Here is a 27,719-nt window from a genome sequence, read left to right as displayed (position 1 = left end):
AGCTTATCTGAAGAGTTTTTAAGTTTTATTCCACAGGCTCTTAGAATTTTTATGTCTCTTGGTATGTCTTACTGTATTTAAAAGGCTGTTGCTTATACTGTGACTTCATTTATACAAAGACACAAATTCAGTGTCGTCCTTCTTTGGATCTTTTGTATTTACTTGATATTCAGGTCTATTTGTTTAACTTCTTATTTCAGTGGGAATATAGGGCTTTTTGGAGGGCAAAGTATGGACTATTTCTCTACTTACATACATTCAATTCAAAGTGAAAAAATTAGGGAGCTGCTAGAATTTAAAAACTACTATTTTGGCGCCGGGTGGTGGTGGCACACGCCTTTAATCCCAGCACTCGGGAGGCAGAGGCAGGCGGATCTTTGTGAGTTCGAGGACAGCCTGGTCTACAGAGCGAGATCCAGGAAAGGCGCAAAGCTACACAGAGAAACTGTCTCGAAAAACAAAAAAAACAAAAAACAAACAAACAAACAAAAAAAGATAAAAACTATGATTTCGTGCTGGAGAATTGACTCAGCAGTTAAGAGCCACTTGTTGCTCTTGCAAAGAACTGGAGTTCAATTCCCGGCCCCAATGGCAGGCAGCTCACAACCAATGTAACTCCAGTTGCAGAGGATCCAGTGCCCTCTTCTGACCTTCGTGTGAAACAAGTATGCACACAGTGTACACACATAGATGTAGGCAAAACTCATACACATAAAATAATAAAATAAAAAGTCTAAAAATTTTTTTAAGTAAAATAACTATTATTTTATAGTTAATTTAGCTTATCAATGTAAGAGATCAATTGGTAACATTGTTGGCTTTATTCTCATTTCCTCAGCTATTTTTAAACTTACTACATCTACTTGCTGTGTTAGTTAAGTGCTCAGAGAGATGCTATAGAAGACCACATCACCCAGAGAGTCTACTCCTACTCAGGTGCTGGCACCATGCTCGCAAACTGACTGTCTGCCTGTCAAAGTCAGGCTTGCTTGAGGATGACTTCAAGTTTCTCATGAAGAGGAATTTTATCAGCAATGTTATCATGGTATTTGGTTTTACTCACTTGATTAAGAATTTAGACTGTGCCAGGCATAAATTTTAATCCCAGCACTCAGGAGGCAGAGGCAGGCGGATCTCTGTGAGTTCAAGGACAGCCTGATCTACAGAGTGAGTTCCAGAACAGCACAGCCAGGCTGTTACACAGAGAAACTCTGTCTCGAAAAACAAAAAAGAATTTAGTTTGTATTACCTTTATGGCGTGTGTGTGTGTGTATTACCTTTATGGAGTGTGTGTGTGTGTGTGTGTGTGTGTGTGTGTGTGTGTGTGTGTGTCTTTCACTGTCACTGATTTTAACCACAGAGAAACTGTTAGGGTGTACTCACGTAATTGTACTACAGCACTTTCTCCATTTGTTGCAATGTAATGCAGCGTTTGCTCTCCATAGTAGGAAGCTCCTGTCTTGTCAACATCTGTACTAGCTATTACCAGCACAGCAGTAGCTATAACAGTGAAACAGTATTCAATTAGATTCAAAATACAAGTTAAAAATCATCTATAGATTGCTTTCTTTATATATATACATATATATGAACGTCAAAATTAATATTTGATAGCAAAAATGAAAATTATTCACCGTACCTTTTTTATTCCACAGCATTGTAACCTTATCAGCTTTAAAGAAGCTTTTATTGGCCAGTGCTGCCTGAGGTCCAGCAAAGTTAGGGTACTGGTATAATCTAACAAATGAAGGTGCACCTTTACTTCCTGGGACATAGACTGCCACCTAAAATACACACGCATAAATCAGTACTTAACTCTTAGAAGCATAAAAACTGAGATAATGTTTTTAGAATTACTTTTAAAAAAGAGAAAAGACTTAAGTTCTATATAAATAAATAAAAACAGAAATTACCTTATACGGTTGGCTTCCAGGTGATAAGTTAAAGTCATTAACTTTTTGCAAATGTAATTTATTTGCTATTGTGTCTAAAATGAGAGGAGATGGATTAGAGATTGATAATAAGTTAACAAAAACACATCAAACTCTGAATTCATTATAAAAGGCTACTGTAACTACAAACTGAACAGTTTGTAGTTTCATGTAGATGAGGCAGAGCAATCCCGTAGAAAAGGCATGGATGAGAGCCAGACAGAACTAGGCTTGAATTCCATTAACCCATTTACTGGGTGTATAAACTTGGGCAAGTAATAAGATGATACTAATTATACTACCTACTTCCCAGGGATTGATTTTAAGAACACATGCCAAGTACATGGTATATGCCCCAATAAATGCCAATCTTTTTATTAAACAATTCATAGACTCCATTAGATGGTAAAGATTGTCCTCAGCTTGCTAATGTAAAATGTGCATACAGAAATTCTATATGATAAATAATAATATAGCTGATACTGATTACCCTATCCTCAGCACTGAGAATCCATGTTAATAAGTAATAGTGCTACCCTAGTTAATGGGATAAATACATCAATAATATTTATGATGGCCCTGACCCTATAATACCACTGAGGAAAAGAAAATTCTATATTTAGATTAGGGCTAGCTTGTGGTTGAGCACTTGGCTAGCATGTGTGAAAGCCCTGGGATAGATCCTTAGCACTGAAGACAAACAAAAGACCTTTGAAAACTGTATTTAAAGTAAATAATAAAGTTATTTAGTCTTTCCATACTAAAATTGTTGTTTTCAAAGAAGTGAACTTCATTGTTAACATTCCGTGCACAAATAATTTCATCATCTGACCAGGAAGGACACCTATGGGAAAAAGTAAAACCATGTCAAAGCGCTGATGCTGTTTAAGATAAAACACTAACATTATGTCTGCTACCAACAATACTAATAGTCTTATTAAATGGTCTAGCATTAAAAATATATTGTTCCTTTCTTTTTAAAAACTAAAAGAGATAATATTTTACTATAATATACTCCTATATACTTAAAACCCCTTAAATACCAGGATTTTAGAATAATTTATTTCCAAAGTCAATACTAGAGGAACAAAGATATACAATGACATTAGCAAGACTGTGAAAATACCACTTTCCAGACTGGAGAGGTGGCTCAACTTTTAAGAGCACTTGTTCTTGCAGATGACCAGGGCTCATTTCCTAGCACCCATATGGTAGTTCATAATCATCTATAACTCTAATTCCAGAAGATCTGATGCTTCTGACCTCCAAGGCCACTAGGCATACATAAGGTGCACATACATCCATGCAGGCAAAACAGTCTTAAAATAAATCTAAATTTTTTAAAAAATAGCACTTTAAAGCATTTATTTACCAGTTTTGCATTTTTTTCTGTATGAAAGATTTCAAACATGCTCCAGTTTTCACGTCATAAAGCTGGAGGTTGGGTAGCCCCGCTGTGCCATCTTTAGAAGCTGCAATAAAAATATTTTTTATAGTGATTGTCTTCTAACACTTCTAAGATTTCATTCTCACAAAAATCTTAGAATAAGATTAAGAATATTAAATAAAATATTGCCTAAAATCAACTTTCCTTCCTGTCTTTAATTATGAAGCTAATCATTCATTACTAAAACCATGACAACATGATAGTTGTTTGAGTTAAAGCCCATCTCTGAAATGATTAAGAATACTTGAGGGATTTCTTACTAATTCTGACATATATTACTGTTAAAGGGATTAAGTCATGAAGGTTTGTACCCATCACTTATGATTCTCAATTTCCCTTCAATTTACTTGGAAAAACAAGATTCATTAGAGTCCAAGTCTCTTTCTTGGAAGAATAAAACCCTGAGGGTTATAATCCAACAATTAACTATTATCGTTTATTTATTTAAAAAGATTGTCATTGTTAGAGAATGTTTTCCCACTTTTTTTTTCTTTTTTCTTTTTTTTTTAAGGAGACAGGGTCATATATATCCTAGACTGAACTCAAATTCTTGTGTAGCTGAGAGTGACCTTGAACTTCTGATTGTGAGTACTGGAATTACAGGCATGAGATACCTTATCCAGTTTATGTAGTGTGGAGATCAAACCCAGGCCTTAGGAATGCTGGCAAGTACTCTACCACTGAGTTACATCCCAGCCCCAAATATTCTTAAAACAGTCTTTATACCATTTTCTTATATTTGTATGGATAAAGCATAGCTAGATGAAAGTTCATATATCATTACCATTAGATGGCTTTAAATGTATCAAAATAGGGCACTGTTTCCTATCCTTTTTGGTTTGGGGGACAAGGTCTCTCCAACTCACAATCTTCCTGTTTCAGCCTCCTAAAAGTACTGGAATCACAAGCATGTAGACTACATACTCTGTCATAACAAATGCTTGTTTGATATTATATCTATTATACTGTCTTTTGCTTATAGTGATTACTTTAAATGTTGACTAAATCATTATTATTCCAGACCTTTAGAGATTTTTTTCTAGCCAACAGTTATTTATTTTCTAAATTTTCTTTTGCAGTTTTTCTTCTTTATCTCATAACTTACATTTCCACTTTTCTTCCTGAAGTATGTCATTAAAAGTCAACCATGACTCAAAAATATTAAAAGTAAAATCCCAGAAATAACTCATTAATTTTAAATTGCATACCATCTTAAATGATGAAATCTTGAGCCATCCCATTCTGTTTATTGTTTGCTTGTTTATTTACTTATTTGTTTATTTTGAGTGAGACAAGGTTTCACTATGTATCTCTGTCTATCCTGGAACTCACTTTGTAGAGCAGGCTGACTTTGAACTCACAGAGATCCACCTGCCTCATTAATTATCTTTGTATCCACTGTATCCATACTACACCCATATTCTTCTACCCACCCAGTAGCCTCCTTGATTATTATATTTACTGGCAGAGGACACAGTGCTTGCAAGTAACCCTTATTTTACTTATTGAGTGGGAACACAAAAGTAGTGATGCTAGCAATTTGCTACGAAGAGTTTCCTTAAAGTGAAAAGGTCAAAGTTCTTATTTAATATAAGAAAAGGCTGCATGATTACTGATGTTAGGACTGGCAATGAGAATGAATCTTCTATCCATGAAATTATGAACAACATTTTTGGGTTACTTTTCCTGTGGAACGCTAACAGGTAAAAGTTACAGTCACAGCACAATAAGTCCCTGGTTAAGATGAAAAAGCTGGGGCTGTGGGTAGAGCTCAGTTGGTAGAGTACTTGTCTAGCATGCATGAAGCCCTGTGTTTGGTCTCTAGCACCACATGGATGGAACATGGTGGTATACACCTGAAATCCCCCCCATCCAGGAGGTGCGGACAGTAGATTAGAAGTTCAAGATCATCCACGGCTACAGAGTTTGTACAAGTAGCCCAGGCTACTTGATATGGAGACCACTTAAAGGGTGTGGCTTACTTGCAGCCTCAGTCATACACTAAGATCCTATTCCCTGCAGATGGTGGGGGTGAGGGGTGGGGGTGTCTGCTTGACCTTAAATTGCCATCTTACAGGTTATAAACTTAGTTTTTTCCCCACCAAATGTAATTGGTCCTGCTAGAATATTTTTACAGGGAAATACTTACTAGTGTAAGGCTGCCACGCTGCCAGGACAGTGTTATTTGGCGAGAATTCAAGGCAAACTGCTTTTGGGAGGTCGAAGGAGTGCAGTAGTCCCTTGTTAGTGACATTGATTATATTTACTCTGGTTTCAAAAGAAATTACTTCAGCAAAAATACCATTTTATAACAGCCAGCACTAACCAAAACATTCATGCCTCTTTTCAAACATAAAACACTCCAAATCGTTCACTTTTTATAAAAGCTACTTTTCAGAGTTTCAAAAAACACTAAGGAAACACATTAACTTTAAAAAAAAAATGTAAATTTTAACAAAAAGTATTGAGAAATAGTACAGAATTAGCAGCAAGGACCAGAAGAGCTACGACCATCTGAATGAGCATACAGCTAGGCTGCAGGGAGGCTGGGGGTCATCAAGTCAAAGGGAAGGCAGGCACGAGGCAGAATGCTGAAGCACACTTGTTACATTTGAATCAATAGAAACTGTAATAGTTGGGGAAATCAGTAAGCATGTTTATTAAGATCTCAAGAGCTGTCTAACACATAGACCTATCAAGAATTACTGTGTTACAATAACAACAAAATAGCAGTGATCATGGAATTAAAGTAGTTCAATATTGGATACTTCCTACATAATCCCATGCAGTGGCCTCACCACTTTCTGTAAATCTCTCATTTGAATCCTTACAAGCGTCATCATCTCCATTTTATAAACAAATACATTTAGACTTAAAAAAAATTAAATGAGTTGACCTGATCAGCATATTACTGATAAATGCTACAGCCAAGTTTTGGAAGTTAGCTTGTCCTGACATACTGAAGTCCCAGGGTGGGGCTGCAGAGATGGCTCAGAGGTTAAAAGTAGTGGCTGCTCTTCTCGAGACACTTGTTGGAGTCCCAGCACTCACACAATGGCTCACAACCACCTGGAACTCCAGTACCAGGTCTAAAGCCTCTTCTGGCTTCCATGGGCACTACACACATGGTGCACAGACACACATGCAGGCAAAACACCCATATAATCCATATACATGTAAATAAATAAATACATACTTTTTAATTAAAAATTGAGCTGGGCATAGTGGCATATGCCTTCAATCCCAGCACTCAGAAGGCAGAGGTAAGCAGATCTCTGTGAGTTCACAGCCAGACTGATCTACATAATGAATTACAGAACAGCCAAATGCAGAGACACTGTCTCAAAAAAAAGTTGGAGGTTGCCCAACCTTTAGACAATGCAGCATGATGTTTTGTCTAAAACTGTGCTGGAATGCATTGAAGGGTATTCTGGGAGGTATCTGGCCTGTTGGCCACAGGTTTAGGTATACCCACAATTAATCTTTTTAGGGTTAATACATACATACATATAAGATGGAATATATTTTTTTTCAAGAAATTGCTGCAATAAATTTTATTCTGCTCATGTCTGAGGAGGATACTATGGTTAGGATAAGCAGAAACCAGTAAGAAAGAGAGTATATTGCACACTTAAACAAACACACATGCATATGCATCCCCTACACACAATGATTCTTTGCAAATTATAAACAATAAACAACACATCTGAAAATGAGGCTTGCTTGTTTTTACTGTTGGTGATATTCAATAGTTATTCCTAGTTTAATAAAATTTTAAAAAATCCTATTTAAGGAAAGATCTGTTATAGTTTCTGAATTAGATGACTACAAATTGACCAAGACCACAATCAATACTCATATCTGATTGCCTTGCCCTGGAACAATATTTTATAATCACATCATTTTAAGAAAATAAAGGTTAGCATCTGATGATACTATTAAATGATGATACTATCTAAAACAGCATACAGGGATATATTAAAAAGATTTAAAAAGCTGGGCCATGGCAGCGCACAACTTTTATCCCAGCACTCAGGAGGCAGAGGCAAGCAGATCTCTGTGAGTTCCAGGCCAGCCTGATTTACATAGTGAATATGAGGATAGTCAGGGATGTATAGAGAGATCCTGTCTCAAAAACAAAACAAAAACTTTAACATTGTGGCTAAGATTCAATGTGCTTATATTGTTAATGATTTGCAATGATTTTATTGGTTAGTCAACACCCTAAAAAGCAAATCAACTAATTTAACAATCTTTAATAGTTAATTTTTAAAAAAGATCACATTTTACCTAACTTTCAGAAAAATTTAAAATATATTACCACTATAAAGAACTTTAAATTCATTATTTTCAGACTAATGCATTATTTTTCTCTCTTTTGAAAAGCCTAACAGTATATGCTTGAAAACAAAAGAAAAATAAGTAACAGATATTTGGACATTTTCTTGATCTGTGAAATAATGTAGTGACTGTAGAAAATTAGAAAGAACTGCTTTTAGGAAATCATGATCATTTAACGAAAATAATTATTTTCTTAAAAGACCAGTTTTGTAATCTGATAGTTTACATAATGTAAGTTATATTAATCATTCTTTCTATACTTTTGTACACAATAAAATTAACAGTACTAACTTAGTTACTGGTTTGACAGCAAAAATACAAAGTCTAAAGTAAACAAGCAAAAAATAATTATTTTCTAAATGTGAATTTAAGAAACCCTAACCAATAACTTAGAACACTATTTGAAATAACTTTTTGATTTCCTCAGTAATAATTTTTTCACAATTATTTTTAATTCTGAGTTACTACACAGCTCAATTTATGGCATTTATATAAGAACACCTTTGAGGGTGTTCAAAGTACTCTCATTACACATAACAACAAATGCACATGACAATGAGACTTTATCAATGATAACCAATACATGCTTTTCAAATCATGCCAGCTGTGTAATATTCATTGTGCCCATAAAATTTTCCATAAATGAGCACTAACTTTTCTCCATTGTTCCAGGCAAACAATGTCCCATCCTTACTAAAAGTGTAGACTTTGCAATTTTTTCCAGATTCCCTGAAAAAAAAAAAAGTTTAAATTAAAAGGCATTAATAATACTTTCCAAAAAATCTGATTGAAAAGTCTACAATCCATTAATTCAATGACTTGATTAATTTATACAAATTTTAGAAACTACTCCAAAATGTTGTCTATTTAAATACTTCATCTCTTAAAATGTAAATGTTAGCAACCATTGTAAAGTATGCTGGAAACTGGCTTTATGCAATCAGACAAATCTTCAGAAATAGATCATTTTTTGGTGTGGTAGTCTGAATGAGAATGGCCCGCATAGGTTCATGGATTTGAACATTTAGTCATCTGGAATGGCACTACTTGAGAAGGATTAGGAGGTGTGGCTTCTTTGGAGAAAGCATTTCACTGGGGGTGTGCTTTGGGGTTTCAAATGCTCTAGCCAGGACCAGTGACTCTCTCTTCCTGCTGCCTCTGGACCCAGATGTAGAACTCTCAGCTATTTCTCCAGTACCATGTCTACCTGCATGACACCATGCTCCCCACCATGATGACAATGGACTAAATCTCTGAAACTATAAGCAAGCCCCAATTAAAAGGTTTCTTAGAGTTACCATGGCCATGATGTCTCTTCACAGCAATAGAACACCAACTAAGAGAGTGACCACAGAAGGCAAAACAATGAAACTGAATGTGCAAGTTATTAGTTGTCACCCCTAAGCAAGCTGAGGGACTGCAGTGCAGAGGCTTTGTACAGACTGGCCCCATACTATCTGCATAACAAAACAGGAGTGGACAGAATACCCTCAAGGACTAAAGGGCTCTTGGATTTCAAAGACTAAGCTATTCTATCAATTTCCCCAGTGGAGACCTAATGTATAAAAACAAGGCCAGAGCTGGGTAGTGGTGGCCACACCTTAAAGCTCCAGGCAGATGTCTGGGAGTTCGAGGCCAGTCTGGTCTACAGAGTGAGATCCAGGACAGGCACCAAAACTATACAGAGAAACCCTGTCTCGAAAACAACAACAACAAAATTAATAATAATAATAAAAACAATACATAGATCTTAGTAAATGGTGATGCAGGCTTCTGAATATCATCCGTGGAAAAATGACCAGTGTCAACATTCTATCAAGAAATCAACACTATAAGTATTACAACTCTCTACTGGAGATGACCACTGTGAATATATCTAATAACAACGAAGACTTAGCCAGACAGAAATGCGAGTAAACATTTACATGTCTCCTGGTGTAGTGATATTAAGTGGGGAACTTTGTGGCAAACAAATATTTCAATTGCTAAGTAACAGCAAAATCAATAAGAAGTAACCAATACGCCCCTTTAAACACCACCACCTCATTAATTTACCTTAAGGTATTTTTGCTTCTGCTTTCATTAAATTATGGTAACTTATACTCATTTTATAGACAATGAAACTTACAAAATACCTTTCCCATAAAAACAGCTATGAACAAGAGGTCTCCTGCCTTATTGTAGTATAACTCGTTCTCAAACCTGAAGACAAAAGATTTCTATTCTTATTAATTCCTCCCAGGTTTTAGCTTATTCTAACCTACTCATACCTACCTACCTCATTTTGACTCTATAATCATACCCTTATTTCAATGGTTATAAATAGCATTTGTTTGTTTTATGAGATGAGGTTTCTCTGTGTAGCCCTGGCTGTCCTGGAAGCTACTCTATAGACCAGGCTGGCCTAGAGCTGAGAGATCCACTTGACTGCCTCTTAGATTCTGAAATAAAAGGCGAGAATCACCATGCCTACCTCACAAACAGTATTTTAATAACTTGTATTAGAACTGTGTTTAGGACTGATGTCAATTTTACTACATTATGGAATCCAGAGGTTAATTCTTTTCTTTCTTTTTTTTGTTGAGATTCTGTTTATTTTTATTTTATGCATATGAGTGTTTTGCCTGAATGTCAACCTGTGTACTACATGCATACAGTGCCTGGGGAAGCCAGAAGAGGTCATCAGATCTCTGGGCTGGAGTCCCAGCAGGTTATGCGCTGCTGTATGGGTACTGTGAGTTAAACCATGGTACTCTGAAGAGCAGCCAATGCTCTTAACCACTTTTCCATCTCTCATCCATCAATTCTTTTCTAAATCTTGGCAAATGAAAAATTTTGGCTATTTTCCTTGCAAATATATAATAATAGATGTAATGGATAAATTATATACATATATAATTTACTTATTTTTTGAGACAGAGTCTCACTAGGTAGCCCTGGATGTCCTGGACCTCACTATATAAACCAGGCTGACTTTTAACTCTGAGATCTTCTTGCTTCTGACTCCTGAGTGCTTGGATTAAAGAGGTGGAGCTGCCCAGTCAATGTGATTTTTTTTTTAAATAAAAAACTTTAAGTAAATACAAAATGTAGGTACTCATTGCCAACCTCAAATGCTCATTCAAATACTAAAATTAACAAAACATCAGAGGCTGAAGAGGTAGCTCAGCAGTTAAGAGCACTGGCTGCTCTTCCAGAGGACCTTGGTTCAATTCCCAGTACCCATGTGGAGAGTCACAGCTGTCTCTAACTCCAGTCCCCGGGGATCTGATGCCTTCTTCTGGCCTCTGCAGGTACGGTACACATGGGATACACAGACATTACATGTGTGCAAAAAACCCAGATACATAATGTTTTTTTAAAAATTCAATCAAATGTTACATCATTTTTTTTTTTTTTTTTTTTTTTTTTTTTTTTTTTTTTTGGTTTTTCGAGACAGGGTTTCTCTGTGTAGCTTTGCGCCTTTCCTGGAACTCACTTGGTAGCCCAGGCTGGCCTCGAACTCACAGAGATCCGCCTGGCTCTGCCTCCCGAGTGCTGGGATTAAAGGCGTGCGCCACCACCGCCCGGCCAGAATGTTACATCATTTTATGCAAATACTTCAGCATACATCTCTAACTGGTAAAGACAGTTTTAAAACATCATAATGAAAACCATGCCATATCATCTCACAAAATAACTCCTTCCTACCATGTAACATTCAGTACTTATATTGGATTTGGGTTGTTTCTTTCTTTTAGGTTTCTGTTCATTTGGTTTCCAGTATGAGAGACTAAGCCCAGTGCCCGGCATCTACAAAGCAATTACTTTTCAACTAAGTTCTATTCTTGGCCTTTTTTATTCCTCATCAAATTGCCCAGGCTGAACCCCAAGCAGGCCTGGATTGAAACCCCGGGTCATTCTAATGAAGAGCCAGAAGCATACATCTAAAATAGTGGCAAGATTCAGTTTTGAAATCTTTTAAAAAACTTTCTGAACTTGGGTTTGTTCCCCAACAATGGGGGGGGGGGGCCCTTTAATGAGAAGGGAAATTCCAATTCCCAAGGAAGCTGCTGCATCTCCTTGTTCTGCTCTCACAGAGAGTGAGGTTGTGCTGGATTCAGCCATCTATTCCTGACCCTCAACTACTAGGCTGAAAAGACTAGGCTAGCTCATCTTCTAATACCACCGCTTGTTCTCAACTATAGGGGAATGAAAGCCACACTTGAACATACTGTTTCCACGATCACTGCTCAAAGTACGGTAAGGGAGAAGTTCTGACATTTAGATTCAAAACAAACACTAAAACACACTATCTAATTACAGCTGTCTTAGGATTCCATCTTCAGGCTACGTATATAATCCACTCAGACAATCTCGGTACATCCTAAACCTTGAGAGGCACTAGTCTAAACCACAACTTCTTTCTGATTACAAAATATCCCATTATTCTTTTCTGCATTTACTAACAAATCCTATAAAGAACCTGTATTCATCAACTCTTTGGTGACTATGAAATGTGGAGTTTTTTAAGCCAGGTGTAGTGGCACATACCTTTAGTCCCAGCACTCAGGAGGCAGTGGCAGGTGGATCTCTGAGTTTGAGGCCAGCACGATCTACAAAGCAAATTCCAGGACAGCCAGGGCTACACAAAGAAACTCTGTGTGTCAGGGGGTAGGAGTGGGATTGTACCATGATATATATGGTATGGATGTGGAGAATTACTTTATTTTTCTGGAGTATTCATGTACTTAATATTTTTATTCTGCAGTATAATCCTTAATGTTCAAATTGTCCCTTCTTAGGTTGGCATTAAACTCTTTCCAGTTGATGCCTATGACCCTTTCATAAGGTCCATCATTCTTTCATCACTGCTTCCTGACTTTAAACTGGACAGAACTAGGATTCAAACGTAGGTCAAAGGTGGATGGCCCCAACATTGCAAAGGAACCTTGGGGTGACTGTCCAGGCAACCAGATATCTCTCATTCCTTATAGTTTTGGAAGCTGTTTGCTCTGCACTTCCTGTTTACTCAGGGTCTTTGATGGAGTTGAATACTAGGTCTTATAGTTGCAGTTTTCCTTAGTTATGATAGAAGGTAAATTAGGTACAGAGCTTTGGACTCATCAAGATAGAATAAATAATGGGGTATTTTCTCCAAATATGCCAATTACATTGTAAATGTAATTCTTACCTGATAAATGTTCTTATATTTTATCATTTTATTATGTTAGAGTTAAAATTTCTCCTTTTTAGCCGGGAGGTGGTGGCGCACGCCTTTAATCCCAGCACTCGGGAGGCAGAGGCAGGCGGATCTCTGTGAGTTCGAGGCCAGTCTGGTCTACAAAGTGAGTTCCAGGAAAGGCGCAAAGCTACACCTAGAAACCCTGTCTTGAAAAACCAAAAAAAAAAAACAAACTTCTCCTTTTTATTTAGACAAAAAGGGGATGGCCGGGCGATGGTGGCACACGCCTGTAATCCCAGCACTCGGGAGGCAGAGGCAGATGGATCTCTGTGAGTTCGAGGCCAGCCTGGTCTACAGAGGTAGTCCAGGACAGACTCCAAAGCTTCAGAGAAACCCTCTCGAAAAACCAAAAAAAAAAAAAAAGGGAGGGGGGATGTTGTGGAATATTCCTTTACACTGTGCGAAGGTGTGTCACTGTGACTGGTTTAATAAAAAGCTAAACAGCCAATACCTAGGCAGGATTTTGGGGGCAGAGAGAATGCTGGGAAGAAAGAAAGGCAGAGTCACAAGTGGACACAGAGGTGGTCTTCTTTCTATAGGTCTAGAAAATTCTGTCTACATGAGAGCTGTCATCTAATGAATGGCTTAATCTACTGCTGTGGGATGATCTGTATGTCAAATGTGTTGCTGATTGGTCAATAAATAAATCACTGATTGGCCCGTGGCCAGGCAGGAAGTATAGGCGGGACAAGGAGGAGAATAGAGCTGGGAAGGAAGGCTGAGTCAGAGAGACACTGCCAGCCGCCATGATGAGAAACAGCATGTGAAGATGCCAGTAAGCCACGAGCCATGTGGCAAGGTATAGATTAATGGAAATGGATTAATTTAAGCTGTAAGAACAGTTAGCAAGAAGCCTGCCACGGCCATACAGTTTGTAACCAATATAAGTCTCTGTGTTTACTTGGTCGGGTCTGAGAGGCTGTGGGACTGGCGGGTGAGAGAGATTTGTCCTGACTGTGGGCCAGGCAGGAAAACTCAAGCAACAATCTACTGATAGATTCAAAATGTGAACAGACTATTGGAAGGTGGTCAAACTGTGGAAGACAGACTCTGGTTGGGCCATAGGCCACTAGTGGGCACATGCCCTGGGGTGGGGGCTACATCTTGCCCTGGCCTCTTGTACATCTTGAACAGCCTTCCTGTTGCTGTTCAGTTCTGCTTCCTGGCCTCCATGATGTGAAGAACGTCCTCTGCAACCTGCTACTGCTACGTTCTGCCCAAGTGCAAGGGACCAGTTACCCACGGTAATCCTAATAAACTCCTTCCTTTGTTTACTCAGATATGTGGTCATACCAACATAAAGGTAGCAGAATTACTTTATCTTTTCAATAGCCTTAAGTAACAATAGCAACTTCTAGCTTATAATAACACTGCTGAATGTATTAAATAATTATGCAGATATTCATAAGATTATACTGCCACCCCAACATGAGTTAAATTCACTTGTTTTATTTAATCATTCTAATTTTTCTATTCTTATCCATTTTATTATTTAAAAGAATTATATAGACCAATGTCAAAACTATGTGTATAGCAAAGTTCATTCACAGATGTCTCCTGAATCCTATCTTTTGTCTCCTATTACAGGTTATCATTTTTATTCAGTTTTGTTTTAACCTTCCATGGTTTCTTCCTGGGAAAAAAATATACCTAGTCAGAAATATATTAAACACATATATTTTACTTTCTTCCTTTTTTATGCCATTTTCATCTCCTGGCAGCATAGTGATGACTAATAGTAACTTAATTATCATATTTGCAAATTCTTCTCATTCTAGAAGATGAAACTTTTCCAAACTAAATGTATGAACTCAATTACAGTAACATTTATACTTCTCCTTGCTAAGCCATTAATTCTTTTTTCTCTTCTTCTTTTTTTAAAAGATTTTTATTGGTGTGCACATGCACATGTAGCATATACCTATGGAAGCCAGAAGAGGGTGTTTCATCCATTAGACTCAGAATTATAGGTAGTTGTGAACCACCTGATGTAGGTGCTGGGAATCTAACTTGGATCCTCTGAAAGAACAGTACTTAACTACTGAGCCATCTATCTAGACCCTAAGTCATTGATTTTCAAATCTGAAGATTATTTTTCATGGCAAAGAATAAGTATTCTTTCCATCTTGTTAATAAAACATCCCAAGAAACTAGCTTACCTATTATTTTTCTTTTTGGTCAATGGGCTGAGAGATGGCTCCACAATTAAGAGCATTCATTGCTCCTCCAGAAGACCCAGCTTCAGTTTCCAGCATCCACTTGGTAGCTCACAACTATTTGTAACCCCACCTCCAGGGAATACAACATCCTCATCTGGATTCCATGGGCACCAGCACAGTGTTGCATAGACACATACATAGGGAAAACACCCACCCACATAAAAACTAAAACATTTTACAAAATATCAACAAAAACCTTTTGGAGTGCATTGTATGTTTCTTATATATCATTTGACAGAAGCTATACCTTGGAAGCACTGTGCTTTCTGTAAAGTGTGGTGGTCCATTCACCATGTACAGTCCTTCCGATCCTCGGACTAAAGAAAACAATGGAAAGAAGCTTGTTTACTCTGCTAAGAAATACCCAGTGATATTACTGGATGTTAATGAAAAGCAAAGGGCTTTCAAAATACAGTGAAATCATGAAACATTTCCTTATACTATAGAATGTTAACATTTCAAGTCCCCTTTCTTGCCTTTTCACTTCAAAATCATGTAACTGAATAGAAATAAATATGCAACTTGAAAACTTCAAAACAATGTAACCATCAAAACAAAAGCAACTGGGTCAGTAGAAAGGGCACAAACTTAGCTGGATACAGTTAAACAAAGAGAACAGTAAAAAATTTAAACAATCCAAGGGAAAGACAGAAAATGTCAACAAACAGAAAGAAGCTTAAAAAGAAGCTGGAAAGAAGAAAAAAGATTGAAAGAAGCTGGAAAAAGAAAATAGGCTGCAGACCTAAAAGAAAATGGATGTTAAGTTAAGCAATGTGTCTTAAGAATAAAACCTCAAGAGTTTCGGACTGATTTCTAAAACCAGATTTACATTTTGAAAAGATCAGTCTGGTACAATGTAGAAAATGAACTGGACTAGAAAGTCTGTAGTAGCTGTCAGAGAAGACTGTGGATATTTGATTCAGAGAGGAGCAATAGGGATGAAAAGCAGGAAATAAGGATGTAACATGTAGGAAAATGTAACAGGATTTAGTGATGGGTTGCTACTTCAACAGCACTTCAAGTACCCAAGAGAAGAAAATTGAACTAATGCCCAAGGCTTCCATTACATTTCCATTTCTCCTAGTCAGACTCCGACCCTTCTCTTAGTTACTAGGAAAGTAATAAATTAATACATGGGGTGGGGCTTAGCTCCAATTCTAATCCTCTCATTTCTTTCTTTCTCCAAGAACTGTTAAAGAGACAGTTACTAAAATAATACTTAGCCTGACTAAGAATTAACTAGCTCAATTTCACGTATCAGGAAGTCCAAAAGAACAGTCAATAATTTTAGTTAGAATGAAAGTAAAGGAACCATAAATGCTATCTACATCTTTATGGAGTAGCCAGTTTAGTAAATAGAAAACATGTAAGTAAACACATAAAGCCTCTTAGACATATGTAAGCAAACAGCTGGATGCCACTTTCTCATGTGCAGAATACCAGCTGGACTATTTTGGGAAGACAGCCCCCATCAGTACCCTACAATAAAATGGAGCCTAACAAGCTGCTTTGTCCATTTCAAAACTGAAAGTCTGTACACAATGACTTACAGACTATTTGATGTGCTCCTGTGTGTCTCCACTATGTGCTAAGTATTGGAGATTTGAAAAGACTTTACCACTTTCTTCAGGGTTATTTCTAGCTGGGTGTGGTGGCACTCCTATCATTCCAATACTCAGGTGGCTGAGGCAGGAACACAAAGAGTTTGAGGCCAGTTTGATCCACTGCTATAATTTGAATCAGTGCTGAAGATAATCATTTTAAAAAAACTACAATGAAATTTGTAAAATGTTCTGTGCCAAAATATGTCCTAGACTTTAACACTGTGAAGGTTTGTGAACCATTCTTTTTTTTTTTTTTTTTTTGAGACAAGGCCTCATGATGTATCCCCATCTGGCCTAGCTAGACCTCTCTGTATAAACCAGGTTGGCCTGGAACACAGAGATCAGCCTCCAATGAGGTACCATGCCCAGAGGAAGTAAACCTATTATAAACCCATTATTATTATTATTATTATTATTATTATTATTATTATTATTATTTTTACTTTGTGTGTGTGTTAATCAACCTTATATACATTAAGTGTATCTACCATTGAGCTACCTCTATAAGCCCTGAAGTTTTCTTTACAGCATTAAATTTCTGCTACTACACAGGGAAGGCAGCAGCATTTCTCAGCACCAAACCTGCTGCAATGTACATAAGATACATTAGAATTTAGAATAGGCTGTATTTTTTAATACTATAATTAATTTTTTTAAGAGTCAGTATCTCACTATGTAGCGTTGGCTAGCCTGGAACTTTCTTAAGTAGACCAGACTGGCCTTGAATTCACAGAAATCCAACTATCTCTGCCACCTAGCACTGGGGTTAAAGGCATGTCCTACCACATCCAGCATAATCCATATGGTAACAAACATTAGAGGGATAAAACAAATAAAATTTAAAACTAGGGCATTTATTAAGGCCATACCTTAGTTGTACATTACGTAGAAATTTAGCCAGTGTAAGGTCACTCTCACAAAGGTGTAGTAGAATCTAATACACTAAAGAGCTTTTTCAGAATTTATATACAAATCCAGAATAGAATAGCAAGCTGTCAGCACAGTCCTAATAAGGCTGCAATACAACTCTAAAATGCGAACGTGATCAAAGTGTTCTGTTACTCTCACTGCTAGCCCAAGCGCATGTGCTTAAACTGATGGACCAAGAACAGGAAGCTTTTCCTCACCTCACTTCAGCTGCCTATGTTCTAGAACAGGAAGCTTTCCCTCATCTCACCTCAGCTACCTATGTTCTAGAACAGGAAGCTTTCCCTCATCTCACCTCAGCTACCTATGTTCTAGAACAGGAAGCTTTCCCTCATCTCACCTCAGCTACCTATGTTCTAGAACAGGAAGCTTTCCCTCATCTCACCTCAGCTACCTGTGTTCTAGAACAGGAAGTTTTCCCTCATCTCACCTCAGCTACCTATGTTCTAGAACAGGAAGCTTTTCCTTACCTCACCTCAGCTACCTATGTTCTAGAACAGGAAGCTTTCCCTCATCTCACCTCAGCTACCTATGTTCTAGAACAGGAAGCTTTCCCTCATCTCACCTCAGCTACCTATGTTCTAGAACAGGAAGCTTTCCCTCATCTCACCTCAGCTACCTATGTTCTAGAACAGGAAGCTTTTCCTTACCTCACCTCAGCTACCTATGTTCTAGAACAGGAAGCTTTCCCCCAGCTCTAGTGACACTTTTCACTGGTAGCACTGATCCTCTACATTGTTCATTTCTAGCAACAGTACGGGATTAGACAACCATAAGGGTTTTTCTAAAATTTGTATTGAAGATTTATACTTCATACTGAAGCAGATGGTAAACCCCAAAATAGTAGCAGTAAGAAAAAACAGCAACAAGAAGAAAAACAAAACCCATGTCAAGCATACTCTTACACAGAATTGAAGTCTTAGAAAACAACATGTGCCATTTTAAAAGCCAGTGTGAAAACTGCCACGCTTTTCTGGCTCAAGTAACATTCAATGTCTCATGTAATCTATTCTTGGTATCTGCCTTTTTTAGGGACAAGCGAAATCTTGAGCCAAATTAATCAACTGCTTTTCCACATGCACATGCTCATGTTCTTATTTATTTCATTTTATTTTATTTTATTGGCTTATTTACTTTTGAAACAGAGTCTCACATTGTACTTTAGGCTGTCCTGGAACTCAGAGTAATTCTCCTGACCAAGTCTCCTGAGTGCTAGGATTATAGGTGTGAGCCCCCACATCTAGCTGTTCACGTTTACGTTCTTAAAATAGGAAACTCTGAAAACAAAATACCCAAAGTTACCTTTCATGAATGTGTATATTGAATGAAAATGAGCACATAACCTCTCCAAGGTACAGTTGAGAAGATTTTATTGTAGGTATGAGGGAGAAAACAGCCAGAGGCATCTGAAGTGTCCAGACTCTACCAGGCCGTGAGGAGGGAGAGAGTAAGGGGGAGAGAAAGAGGAAGAGAAGAGAAAGAGAGCCAAGATAACGAAGAAAGATAGCCAAGAGCATGACTGAAATGGCAGACTTTATAGGTCTTGGGAGCTATGGGAAGGGAGGGAAGTAGAGTGGCTGGGTTAGAGAGGTTTAGGGTAAGGGGTATTATGAAAAGAGCTGAGAGGTGACAGGACGCTGCAACAGGTACCTGCAACTGCTGAGAGAGCCTAGAGGTTGGCATGTGCTAACAGGCACCACAGTTAGTCATTTGTCCTGAGTTTCTTTGGAGTCTGACGTATGTGTAATAAAATCTTCTAGGAGCACACACACACACATAAACCAAAAAAACCTAAGTACGGATTGTAGTTTGGTGAACACTACTGTGTCAGTGTCAACTTCCTAGTTTTGATAAAAATTTAATGTTTATGTTATGTTATCATTGGAGAAGGCTAAGTACTTTTCTTTTTTTTAACTGTTCTGTAACTTTCATGAGTCTTAAATGATATCCAAATAAAAACATTTTTTAAAAAACTATTTTTAGTAATAATTTGATGACAGGATAACAGAAATTAAGTAAACAGAAACTTTAAGACTTCAATATTTATCAAAAATTTGTAGACTCAAAGCTTTTAAATAAATGCAACACATTATATATATAACATTCTGATAAGGAATTCGGTATATAGTGTTTGAATGTGACAAAGTGAACAGAATGTAAAATTTGCTAAAATAGTGTATTTATACTCAGTATGAATCTGTTTTTGATGATTAGGGAGTTAGTATAATGGGTATCATTTTCACATACATAACATCAAGTCATTCTTTAGGAACTACTAATTTCCTTTAAGAATATTCAAAGGTAAGAATATAATTTGGCCCTGATCTCCTGATTAACAGTTGCCTGATATAAGGATGAAGAGTGAAATCAAGGCAAAGACAGCCAGCCTTGAGATTTCTGTTGGGAATGCTGACCGAACAACAAAACACTCTTTCCTTTAGAGTTACTAAACTGGTTGACTATCTGCCTGAGAATGAATTTGTGTCCTTTAATGAAAGAAAAGCAAGAAGCAGGGAATAAAAAAAAACTTTTCATTGACACTAAAAAAAAAAAAGAAGTGTTTAAAGACTCACTTTTTACATGTTTTGGTCTTTTCTCATTTTTGACTTAGAATCATAACAATAAAATTCATTGTTAAGCTCCAAATTATTCATAGATATAAAAATCCATAAGCATAAGTTAAACAAAATTTGGGAATTTAAAAACTTAAAAATAAGAATGTTTAAAAGATTAAGCAGTGCATTTTATTGGTAGAATATAGAGTGGAAATATCTGAGTATTATCCTGACCCTGCAAATTTGTAGTGTAAATCTGTCCAAGTAATCTTTGGGCATCTAAGAATTATGAGACTATGAGAAAGTGTCAGAACAAAGACTTTAACTTTGAGCATTGTAGGAAAAATTGTCATTCTTTGTTAATTTGATTATACACAAACAATCTATTCTTCATTAACTTATTTTCCTATGTTTACTGTCTATTTTTTACTGGGTTTCCAGACTAGGTATTGAAAAGGTGTGGATGAATAAGACTCTATCCCTAATACCAAGAAGTTTACAGTCTAGCAGGGAAAAAAAATATCTAAACAGAGAATTTCCTTTGTGAAGTGTAAAAAAAAAAAATTTCCCCTAGTATATAGAAGGTATAAAAATAGCTCAGAAAGTGGCCCGGAAGTATGGGAAACTGCTTGGAAGAAGCTTGCAAAATCAACAGAAAGAATAGGATAATCCCAAAGAATAGTTTAAAGGACTTTATTGAACAGCTCAGTACTGATGGAATACAAGATAACATGGGATGGAAAAGCAATAATGTCAAGAGCTATTCCAGGATTACAAGTGATCCATATGATGGGCCAAACAGGATCTACTTCACACTGGCTCAAAAGGGCAGAATACTTAATAGATTTTTAATGTACGAATTTTTAAACAGAATTCAGATACTCATTTAGTATTAAAACCTCTATGCAACAGAGTCATCTTTATGAAGCTAGAGAAACTATTTATTTAATTTCATAATTATCCCATTTAAACAGTCTCAGAGGGCTGGAGAGACGGCTTAACATTAAGAGTACTTGCTGCTCTTCCAGAAGACTCCGGTTCAGTTTTCAACACTCCCTTAGGGTGGGGCTCACAACTGTAACTCCAGCTCCAGGGAATCCCACACCCTTTCGGGGTCTCTTAAGGCCTGCACTCCGGTGTACATGCTCACACACAGACACATAAGTTTTATAATAAATCTAAACAAAACAAAATAATCTCAGTCTGGCATAGTGTTTAGCAGATTATAGCTACCATCTTATAAATATTTGGTGAATAAATTATGGTAGTCTAAATGAATAGGAGTACGCATGGATCTTAAAACGTATTCCTAGAATGGCAAGAAGTATAAAAGCTTTAACATGCCTCAGAAGGTCATAACTCCCAATTCTCAAAAATATACTTCTTTCCTAATGATCTCGTCCTTCCCCGATGATGTCGAAGAGGTTATTTTCTTTAAAGCACTACAAACTGTGCCAGCTTCAAATTCCCAAGAGTCTTCTAATGTTCTACTTCTTAAAATGCTCACAACTGCTGCAACAGAAAATGTTAGAAAAACATTATCCTGCTCAGTGCTGCCACCCTAAGACACATCTTCCTCACGAAATCTAACCTGTACTAGCTTTTTCTCGCTCCCTATTCAGTCCTACAAAGCTCATAAAAAAAAGGGAATACATAATTTTTAATTAAGTTCAGATGAATTTGATGTGTGGAGTCGCGTTTCTTCTATCATAGAGGCAGGTGATTTAAGAAAGGTCCAAGCAACGCTAGTACTGCAGACCAGAGGTCACACATCTAACCAGCACTTTCTGTTGTCTGTCTATTCCTGTGGACGATGAAGAATGATGGACGTGGATAAGTGGGAGGAGGGAATATTAGAGGCGGAGGCTTCACTTCCCATTGCCATGCTATTATCGAATAAATCAAAAGACATTCTGGTCCTTCCGCTAGCCACGAGAAAGAGCAAGTCGGACTCCAAGGCTTGCCAGGTAATTCTCCAGCGCAAAGACACAGGAAGAAACCACCCCGAAGAAAGAGTCTCTCGCTCCTTTGGAACTCACCTGTCAACAGCGGTGTGGACGGCGCCATCTTGTCCCGGAAAGAGAAACCCACGCGCTGGGGTGAGAGTTCAATGAAGGCCGAACCCGGCCTCTACACGTCTCCCCAAGCTTAGAGACAGCAAGCTGGTGTTTCCGGCGCCGGCAGCGTCGGGGCCAATCTACTTCCGGTCCCTGCGCGCGCACGCGCAGCTCTGGGTCCTCGCTTTCCGGAGCGTGGAAGGGCCGGGCGGAGGCTGCGGCCGGTCCTCGCCCTCCCTCTCTAGAGCGGGCGGAGCCCGCACTTCCGCGGGGCGGGGTCTGCCCAGTGCTGACGTTGGCAGCCGAACCCGGAGTAGTTCGAGGCTGCCGGCTGCGCTGTCCGGTTGTTGGGCTCCTGCTTCTCGGCCCCGCGGCCCGCTCTCCCCCGGCGCGCCGCCCCTAGGAAGCTCAGACCGCTGTGGTTGGCGGCTGCCGGCCCTCCGGTGCTCCAGCGCTCGGCATCCAGGCCCAGTGGCCGTCGGTAGCGCAGGCACCGCGAGCCGAGCCTCCCGGCGGCCCGGGAGCGGCGAAAGAGCGAGTCCGAGAGGTTCCTGGGGGCAGGTGGCGCCGCGAAGATGGTCGCCAAGCAGAGGATCCGTATGGCCAACGAGAAGCACAGCAAGAACATCACTCAGCGCGGCAACGTCGCCAAGACCTCGGTAAGGAAAAGCGGGCACCCCTCTCCATTCCGACGCCGGGACCGGGGGACCGAGGCCCGCGCCGGGGCCGCGGCGAGTTCTCCCCAGACCCGCCTGACTCTGGACTCCAGCTGCGGTGGAATCTGGGGCGGGAAGAGAGATCTGTGCGATCTGTGAGATGCAGGGTCGGCGACCTGGCCCTGGGTTGCAGGCCGCGGGAACCCGGGATCCAAGTGGTTTCTCTGCATTTGAAACTGGATTTTCCTTTTTGCAGAGAAATGCCCCCGAAGAGAAAGCGTCGGTAGGACCCTGGTTATTGGCCCTCTTCATTTTTGTTGTTTGTGGCTCTGGTAAGTGTTTAGAGGCTCTCTTGGTTTAGAATGACGTGGTGACCATTCAGTGGTGAGTCCTATGCACGCTTGTTCTCAACCCACCTGCTGAGAGTTTCTCAGAATTGTTTGTGAACCAAGTTTCTTGTATCACGGAGGGTGGTGCCCCAGAAATTTCTCCCACCTTGATTTGTGCACATAAAAGATTTTTAAAAAAGAGGGAAAGAGAGATCAGATCTTCCTAATGATCATTTGGAAGAAATTAAAGACCAAACAACTCTTGGAATAAAAATGATTTGTAACCCCATTATCAATGGTGTTGCAAAAATCTTAAGAACATCGCGAACATCTGGATCCTAGAACTTGATTGAACTGTATCAGCATCTAAGGTCTCTATGTCAAAAACTAAGTCTATAAAGTAAGATAGTCCAAAGAATTGATTGTCTGTGGAGGAAACATACTTCTTTGGCAATTTAATGTATGAGACAGATGTTTTCAGGTTAATAAAATTATGTTGAGAAAACTTAGTTACTAAGACAGGCTGCTTTTACTGTGGTAGACCCTTGCCTCTGCAGATGTCTTACAGAATATCCTTCTGCCCCGTGTATTGCTTTAATATTGAGATAGATGCTTTTGTTTTCCACATTCTACAGTTACTGGGGTTTCCATTTCACATTTCGCTTTGTCTTTCTCCTAAACTTAAAAACTGGAAGCTTTCTTGATATATGGCCAAGAGCCAACCAGTTTATATAACCCAAAGATTATTGAATTTCAGCGTTGTGCGAATGAAGAAATATGCAGACATTAGAAACCAGGCCTTTAAGGATTTGTGAGAAATAAATTGAAATAAGTCTGTGGTAGAAAAACTCATTTGTTTTGGTGCTTTTAACTTCTAAAATAATTTCTGTCTGGAAGCTCTCTTGGACACCTTACAGGTAAAATTCAAGGAACCTTTGATTGAAGAAATAATTTGAGTTGGAGATGTAGCTCCACTGCAGAGGACTTACCTAGCATGCCTGGGGCCCTGGGTACCATCCCCAGCACCACAGGATAATAGTAATGTAAAGGCATTAATTATTTAATTATGGTAAACCTGCCTTCGCTTCCTGTTATAATAAAGTTAGATTAGCATTTGTAACAATATTCTGAATTCTGCAGCTACTGTAGTAGATTACTTTTCTGTTGACAGACCTGTTCTAGTCAGCTTATTTTAATATTCTCTCTTTCTCTTTACAGCAATTTTCCAGATTATTCAAAGTATCAGGATGGGCATGTGAAGTGACTGACCTTAAGATGTTTCCATTCTCCTGTGAATTTTAGCTTGAACTCATTCCTGATGTTCGATGCCCTAGTTTAAAGCAATTCAGTAAATCATCCTGCCTCAGAATGACGTTTTCATATCATCCTTCATGTGGCATTCCAAGGTTTCCTCAAGAATCATTCCAGGTTTTCTAGTCCATACCACAGTGCCTTGCAAAAGCACCACATGAATAAAGCAATAAAATTTGATTATTAAGTTCCAATAGTAGACTGTACTTATTCAGTACAGAATGGGTTTTATTGTGGTTATTAAAACTTATGGCTAATTAGATTAAATCTGTGTAGACAGGGTATAGATTTTGTTAACCCTAATGTGTAAATGCAATTAGCTTAATTTAAATTTTGGAATCTTAAGGTTTTATATAGCTAGGCACTTTATTACTCTCTTGAATTGAAAGCACACTCCATTATAGGGTTATGTGACTATCCTATAATAAGGTGCTTATAAATGGACAACTATTCAGCCTAGTTTTACCACAATCATTGTCACCTAAAACTTTTTAAAAGCTTCAAGGGCATACTATAAGTAGAGATGCTTACAGCTGCATCTGTTTTAACGATGTTTCTGTTACACAGCCTTGAATTTTGCATGAGTAAGAATAGTCACCTAAGATCCCATTTGAAACTCGGTTGAACATTTTGTAACTTAATCAGTGATTGAAGTTTCACTAAAAGCTACCATGGTGGAATGAAATTAGGGAAGGTTTGCTTATGTTATACTGATTTCACCAGAATTAACTTATCAAAGGGTTTTCTGTGCTAGACAAAACTTAAGGGGGAAAGACTATAAGAAATAAATGCCTCATCAAAACATGTTGAGTCCAGTGTGCCATAAGATATCTTAGCATGTTAATTGCACTTTTAATACCCAAAAGGCACATCAACTAAAAAGTTATGATTGAAATGCCCCTAGGGTACTGAGTAGGTCAATCTAAAGTAGCATTCGGAATTAAATGAATTTACTGAGACGGATCATTCTAGTCTTCCTTTGTATGACTTTGTAGGTTGTGATTGATCAAATTTCTTTTTACTAATAGTAAGAGTGAGAGTTATGAGGCAGGTTTGGGGCTTTCTGGTACTGTCGAAAACTACAAGTCCTGACTATGTATGTACTTAGCCAGAACTTGGTACAGAAGCCGAGCAATGTCTGTGTATGAACTGGAAGAAGCCTGCTTGTGTTTGCTTTGTTAATTGCCTCACTCCTGAGGCGATTTCTTGAAATAACCTGTTTTCAAAGGAACAGAAGGGAAATTTGCTACCTTGTTCTGTAAGCAGTGTAAACCTCACAGGGGACTTTGTCTCCCCTCAGATGTGGAGGAGAGTGAAGGAAAGGTGGTTGGGGATGTATAGGAACTTAAGTGTATTGGAACAGGAAAGAAAGCTGGCTGTGGGTCTGCAGGGTCATCACTGATGCTTACCTGCCTGTTCACCCATAAGTGAATCCCTGCACTTGATTCTCCCTCTGAAGCAAGTCTTGGTTAACTAATTCTATTTTATTATAACTTTAAAAGTGAAAGATATTCTCTAAATTTATAGCAGGTGCCTTATTTCCTTTGAATCAAATCATTCCATACCAGAATTTCCCTCAGTTTACTATAGATAATTGGCTTTAAGGTATTTTTTTTAAACATACAATATTTTAATTAATTTGTTAAATTGCTATAGCAATCATTTCACATTTGTAAAATTACATTCCCTTTGTGTCTCATGTAATTTACCTATTGAGTGCATTTTATATTCAGGTTGGATTATGCATGTTTGGGTCAATGAAAGCTGTGTCTGTTTGATTTATGGTTTAAAAATAAAGTTCCCTGGATATTTGATGTTTTTGTTGTAAAAGAAAATGATTCTGCAGAATTCTTATTTGAGTACTTTTCATAGTTCATAGAAAATTATTTTAATGAGTGCCTGTATTTAGCCAGGTGATGGTGGCACATCCTTTTAATCCAGCACTCAGGAGACAGAAACAGGCAATTCTCTGAGCTCTAGGTCAACCTGGTCTACAGAGTGAGTTCTAGGACAGCCAGGGCTACACAGAGAAAACCCTGTCTCAAAAAATTTAAGAAGAAAGAAAGGAAGAAATAGAATGCCTGTACTAATTAAGTGTCTTAGTTAGGGTTACTGCTATTGCTGTGATGAAACACCATGACCAAAAAGCAAGTTGAGGAGGAAAGACTGTATTTGGCTTACACTTCCATATTGCTATTCATCATCAAAGGAAGTCAGGGCAGGATCCTGGGGGTAGGAGCTGATGCAGAGGCCATGGAGGGGTGCTGCTTACTGGCTCGCTCCTCATGTCTTGCTCAGCTTGCTTTCTTATAGAACCCAGGACCAGCAGGCCAGTGATGGTATCACCCATAATGGGCTAGGCCCTCCTCCATCAATCACTAATTAAGAAAATGCCTTACAGCTGGATCTTATGGAGGCCTTTTCTCAATTGAGTTTCTCTCCTTTTAAGTAGCTCTAGTTTGTATGTCAAGTTGACATAAGACTAGTCAGCACTTTAAATCAAAAGAAATAGTACTGAGACGCACACATAAGGTCTGTAATTGAATGTGATAGCAAGGAAAATGTGTAAAAAGCAAGAAACACTTCCTACTTAGCATATAGTTGTTACTACCCAAGGTTGGTTCAAGGAAAAAGCACATTTTTTTGATCTCACTTTTCTACTCAGATTTTACATTATCTTGTAATGTTTAGTACAATGTGGAAATAAATTTACCCAAATACTCATAATGATTTAGCTCTAAGAGAACAAGGAGTTACCATTTCATTGTATATGCTAGGTTGTATATAATGTTGCTGGAAATAAGTAGGCTTCTAAAATTACACAAGGTTTTCATTGTAGCAGGATCACATTGTCATTGACTTAGATGTGTATACCCATATATTTCATTGCAAGGTCAACTTGGGTTCTGTGTGAGGCTACTGGTGGTTTTAGGGCACACAGGACCACGATACAGAACCGTTTTATTTTAGGACTTAGTACTAGGACTATCAATAAAGCCATAATGCTTGACATCTGTAAAACGTACATCATGAAATTCTCTGTTTAGAAAGTATACTGAATTTTGAGGTAGGAGGAAGGAGTTGGCTACAGCAGCAACTCTTCATCTGTCTGTGCCTG

The 27,719-nt window shown here is 38.2% G+C and overlaps 2 protein-coding genes across 4 annotated transcripts in view; one reads left to right on the top strand and one right to left on the bottom strand.

The window, feature by feature from the left end:
• Eif2a (eukaryotic translation initiation factor 2A) overlaps positions 1–22,417 on the bottom strand; it is a 30,918-nt gene extending 8,501 nt beyond the window's left edge. The window contains exons 1-9 of one of the 3 annotated variants that reach the window (XM_052730201.1): positions 22,288–22,417; positions 15,410–15,479; positions 8,374–8,448; positions 5,528–5,646; positions 3,304–3,403; positions 2,693–2,775; positions 1,914–1,987; positions 1,640–1,784; positions 1,384–1,500 (exon numbers count right to left, since the gene is read on the bottom strand). In XM_052730201.1, the coding sequence (XP_052586161.1) occupies positions 1,384–1,500; positions 1,640–1,784; positions 1,914–1,987; positions 2,693–2,775; positions 3,304–3,403; positions 5,528–5,646; positions 8,374–8,448; positions 15,410–15,479; positions 22,288–22,315 (811 nt within the window). In that variant the 5' untranslated portion in view covers positions 22,316–22,417. The remainder of the gene's footprint in view (positions 1–1,383; positions 1,501–1,639; positions 1,785–1,913; positions 1,988–2,692; positions 2,776–3,303; positions 3,404–5,527; positions 5,647–8,373; positions 8,449–15,409; positions 15,480–22,287) is intronic. The other 2 variants (XM_052730202.1, XM_052730204.1) reach the window with 2 other exon arrangements.
• Positions 22,418–22,529: 112 nt separating this feature from the next.
• Serp1 (stress associated endoplasmic reticulum protein 1) lies at positions 22,530–26,415 on the top strand. Its single transcript, XM_052730205.1, has 3 exons — positions 22,530–22,964; positions 23,218–23,293; positions 24,509–26,415. Exons 1-3 carry the CDS (start codon positions 22,881–22,883, stop codon positions 24,547–24,549), a joined length of 201 nt encoding a protein of 66 aa, XP_052586165.1. The 5' UTR covers positions 22,530–22,880; the 3' UTR covers positions 24,550–26,415.
• The last annotated feature ends 1,304 nt before the right edge of the window (positions 26,416–27,719 follow it).

This window comes from Peromyscus californicus, unplaced genomic scaffold (assembly GCF_007827085.1).
Source record: "Peromyscus californicus insignis strain IS unplaced genomic scaffold, ASM782708v3 Scaffold_9__1_contigs__length_137607984, whole genome shotgun sequence".
NCBI classification, from domain to species: Eukaryota; Metazoa; Chordata; class Mammalia; order Rodentia; family Cricetidae; genus Peromyscus; species Peromyscus californicus.
Note: the sequence above shows the minus strand (reverse complement) of the source record. Positions and strands in the feature narration are given on the sequence as shown.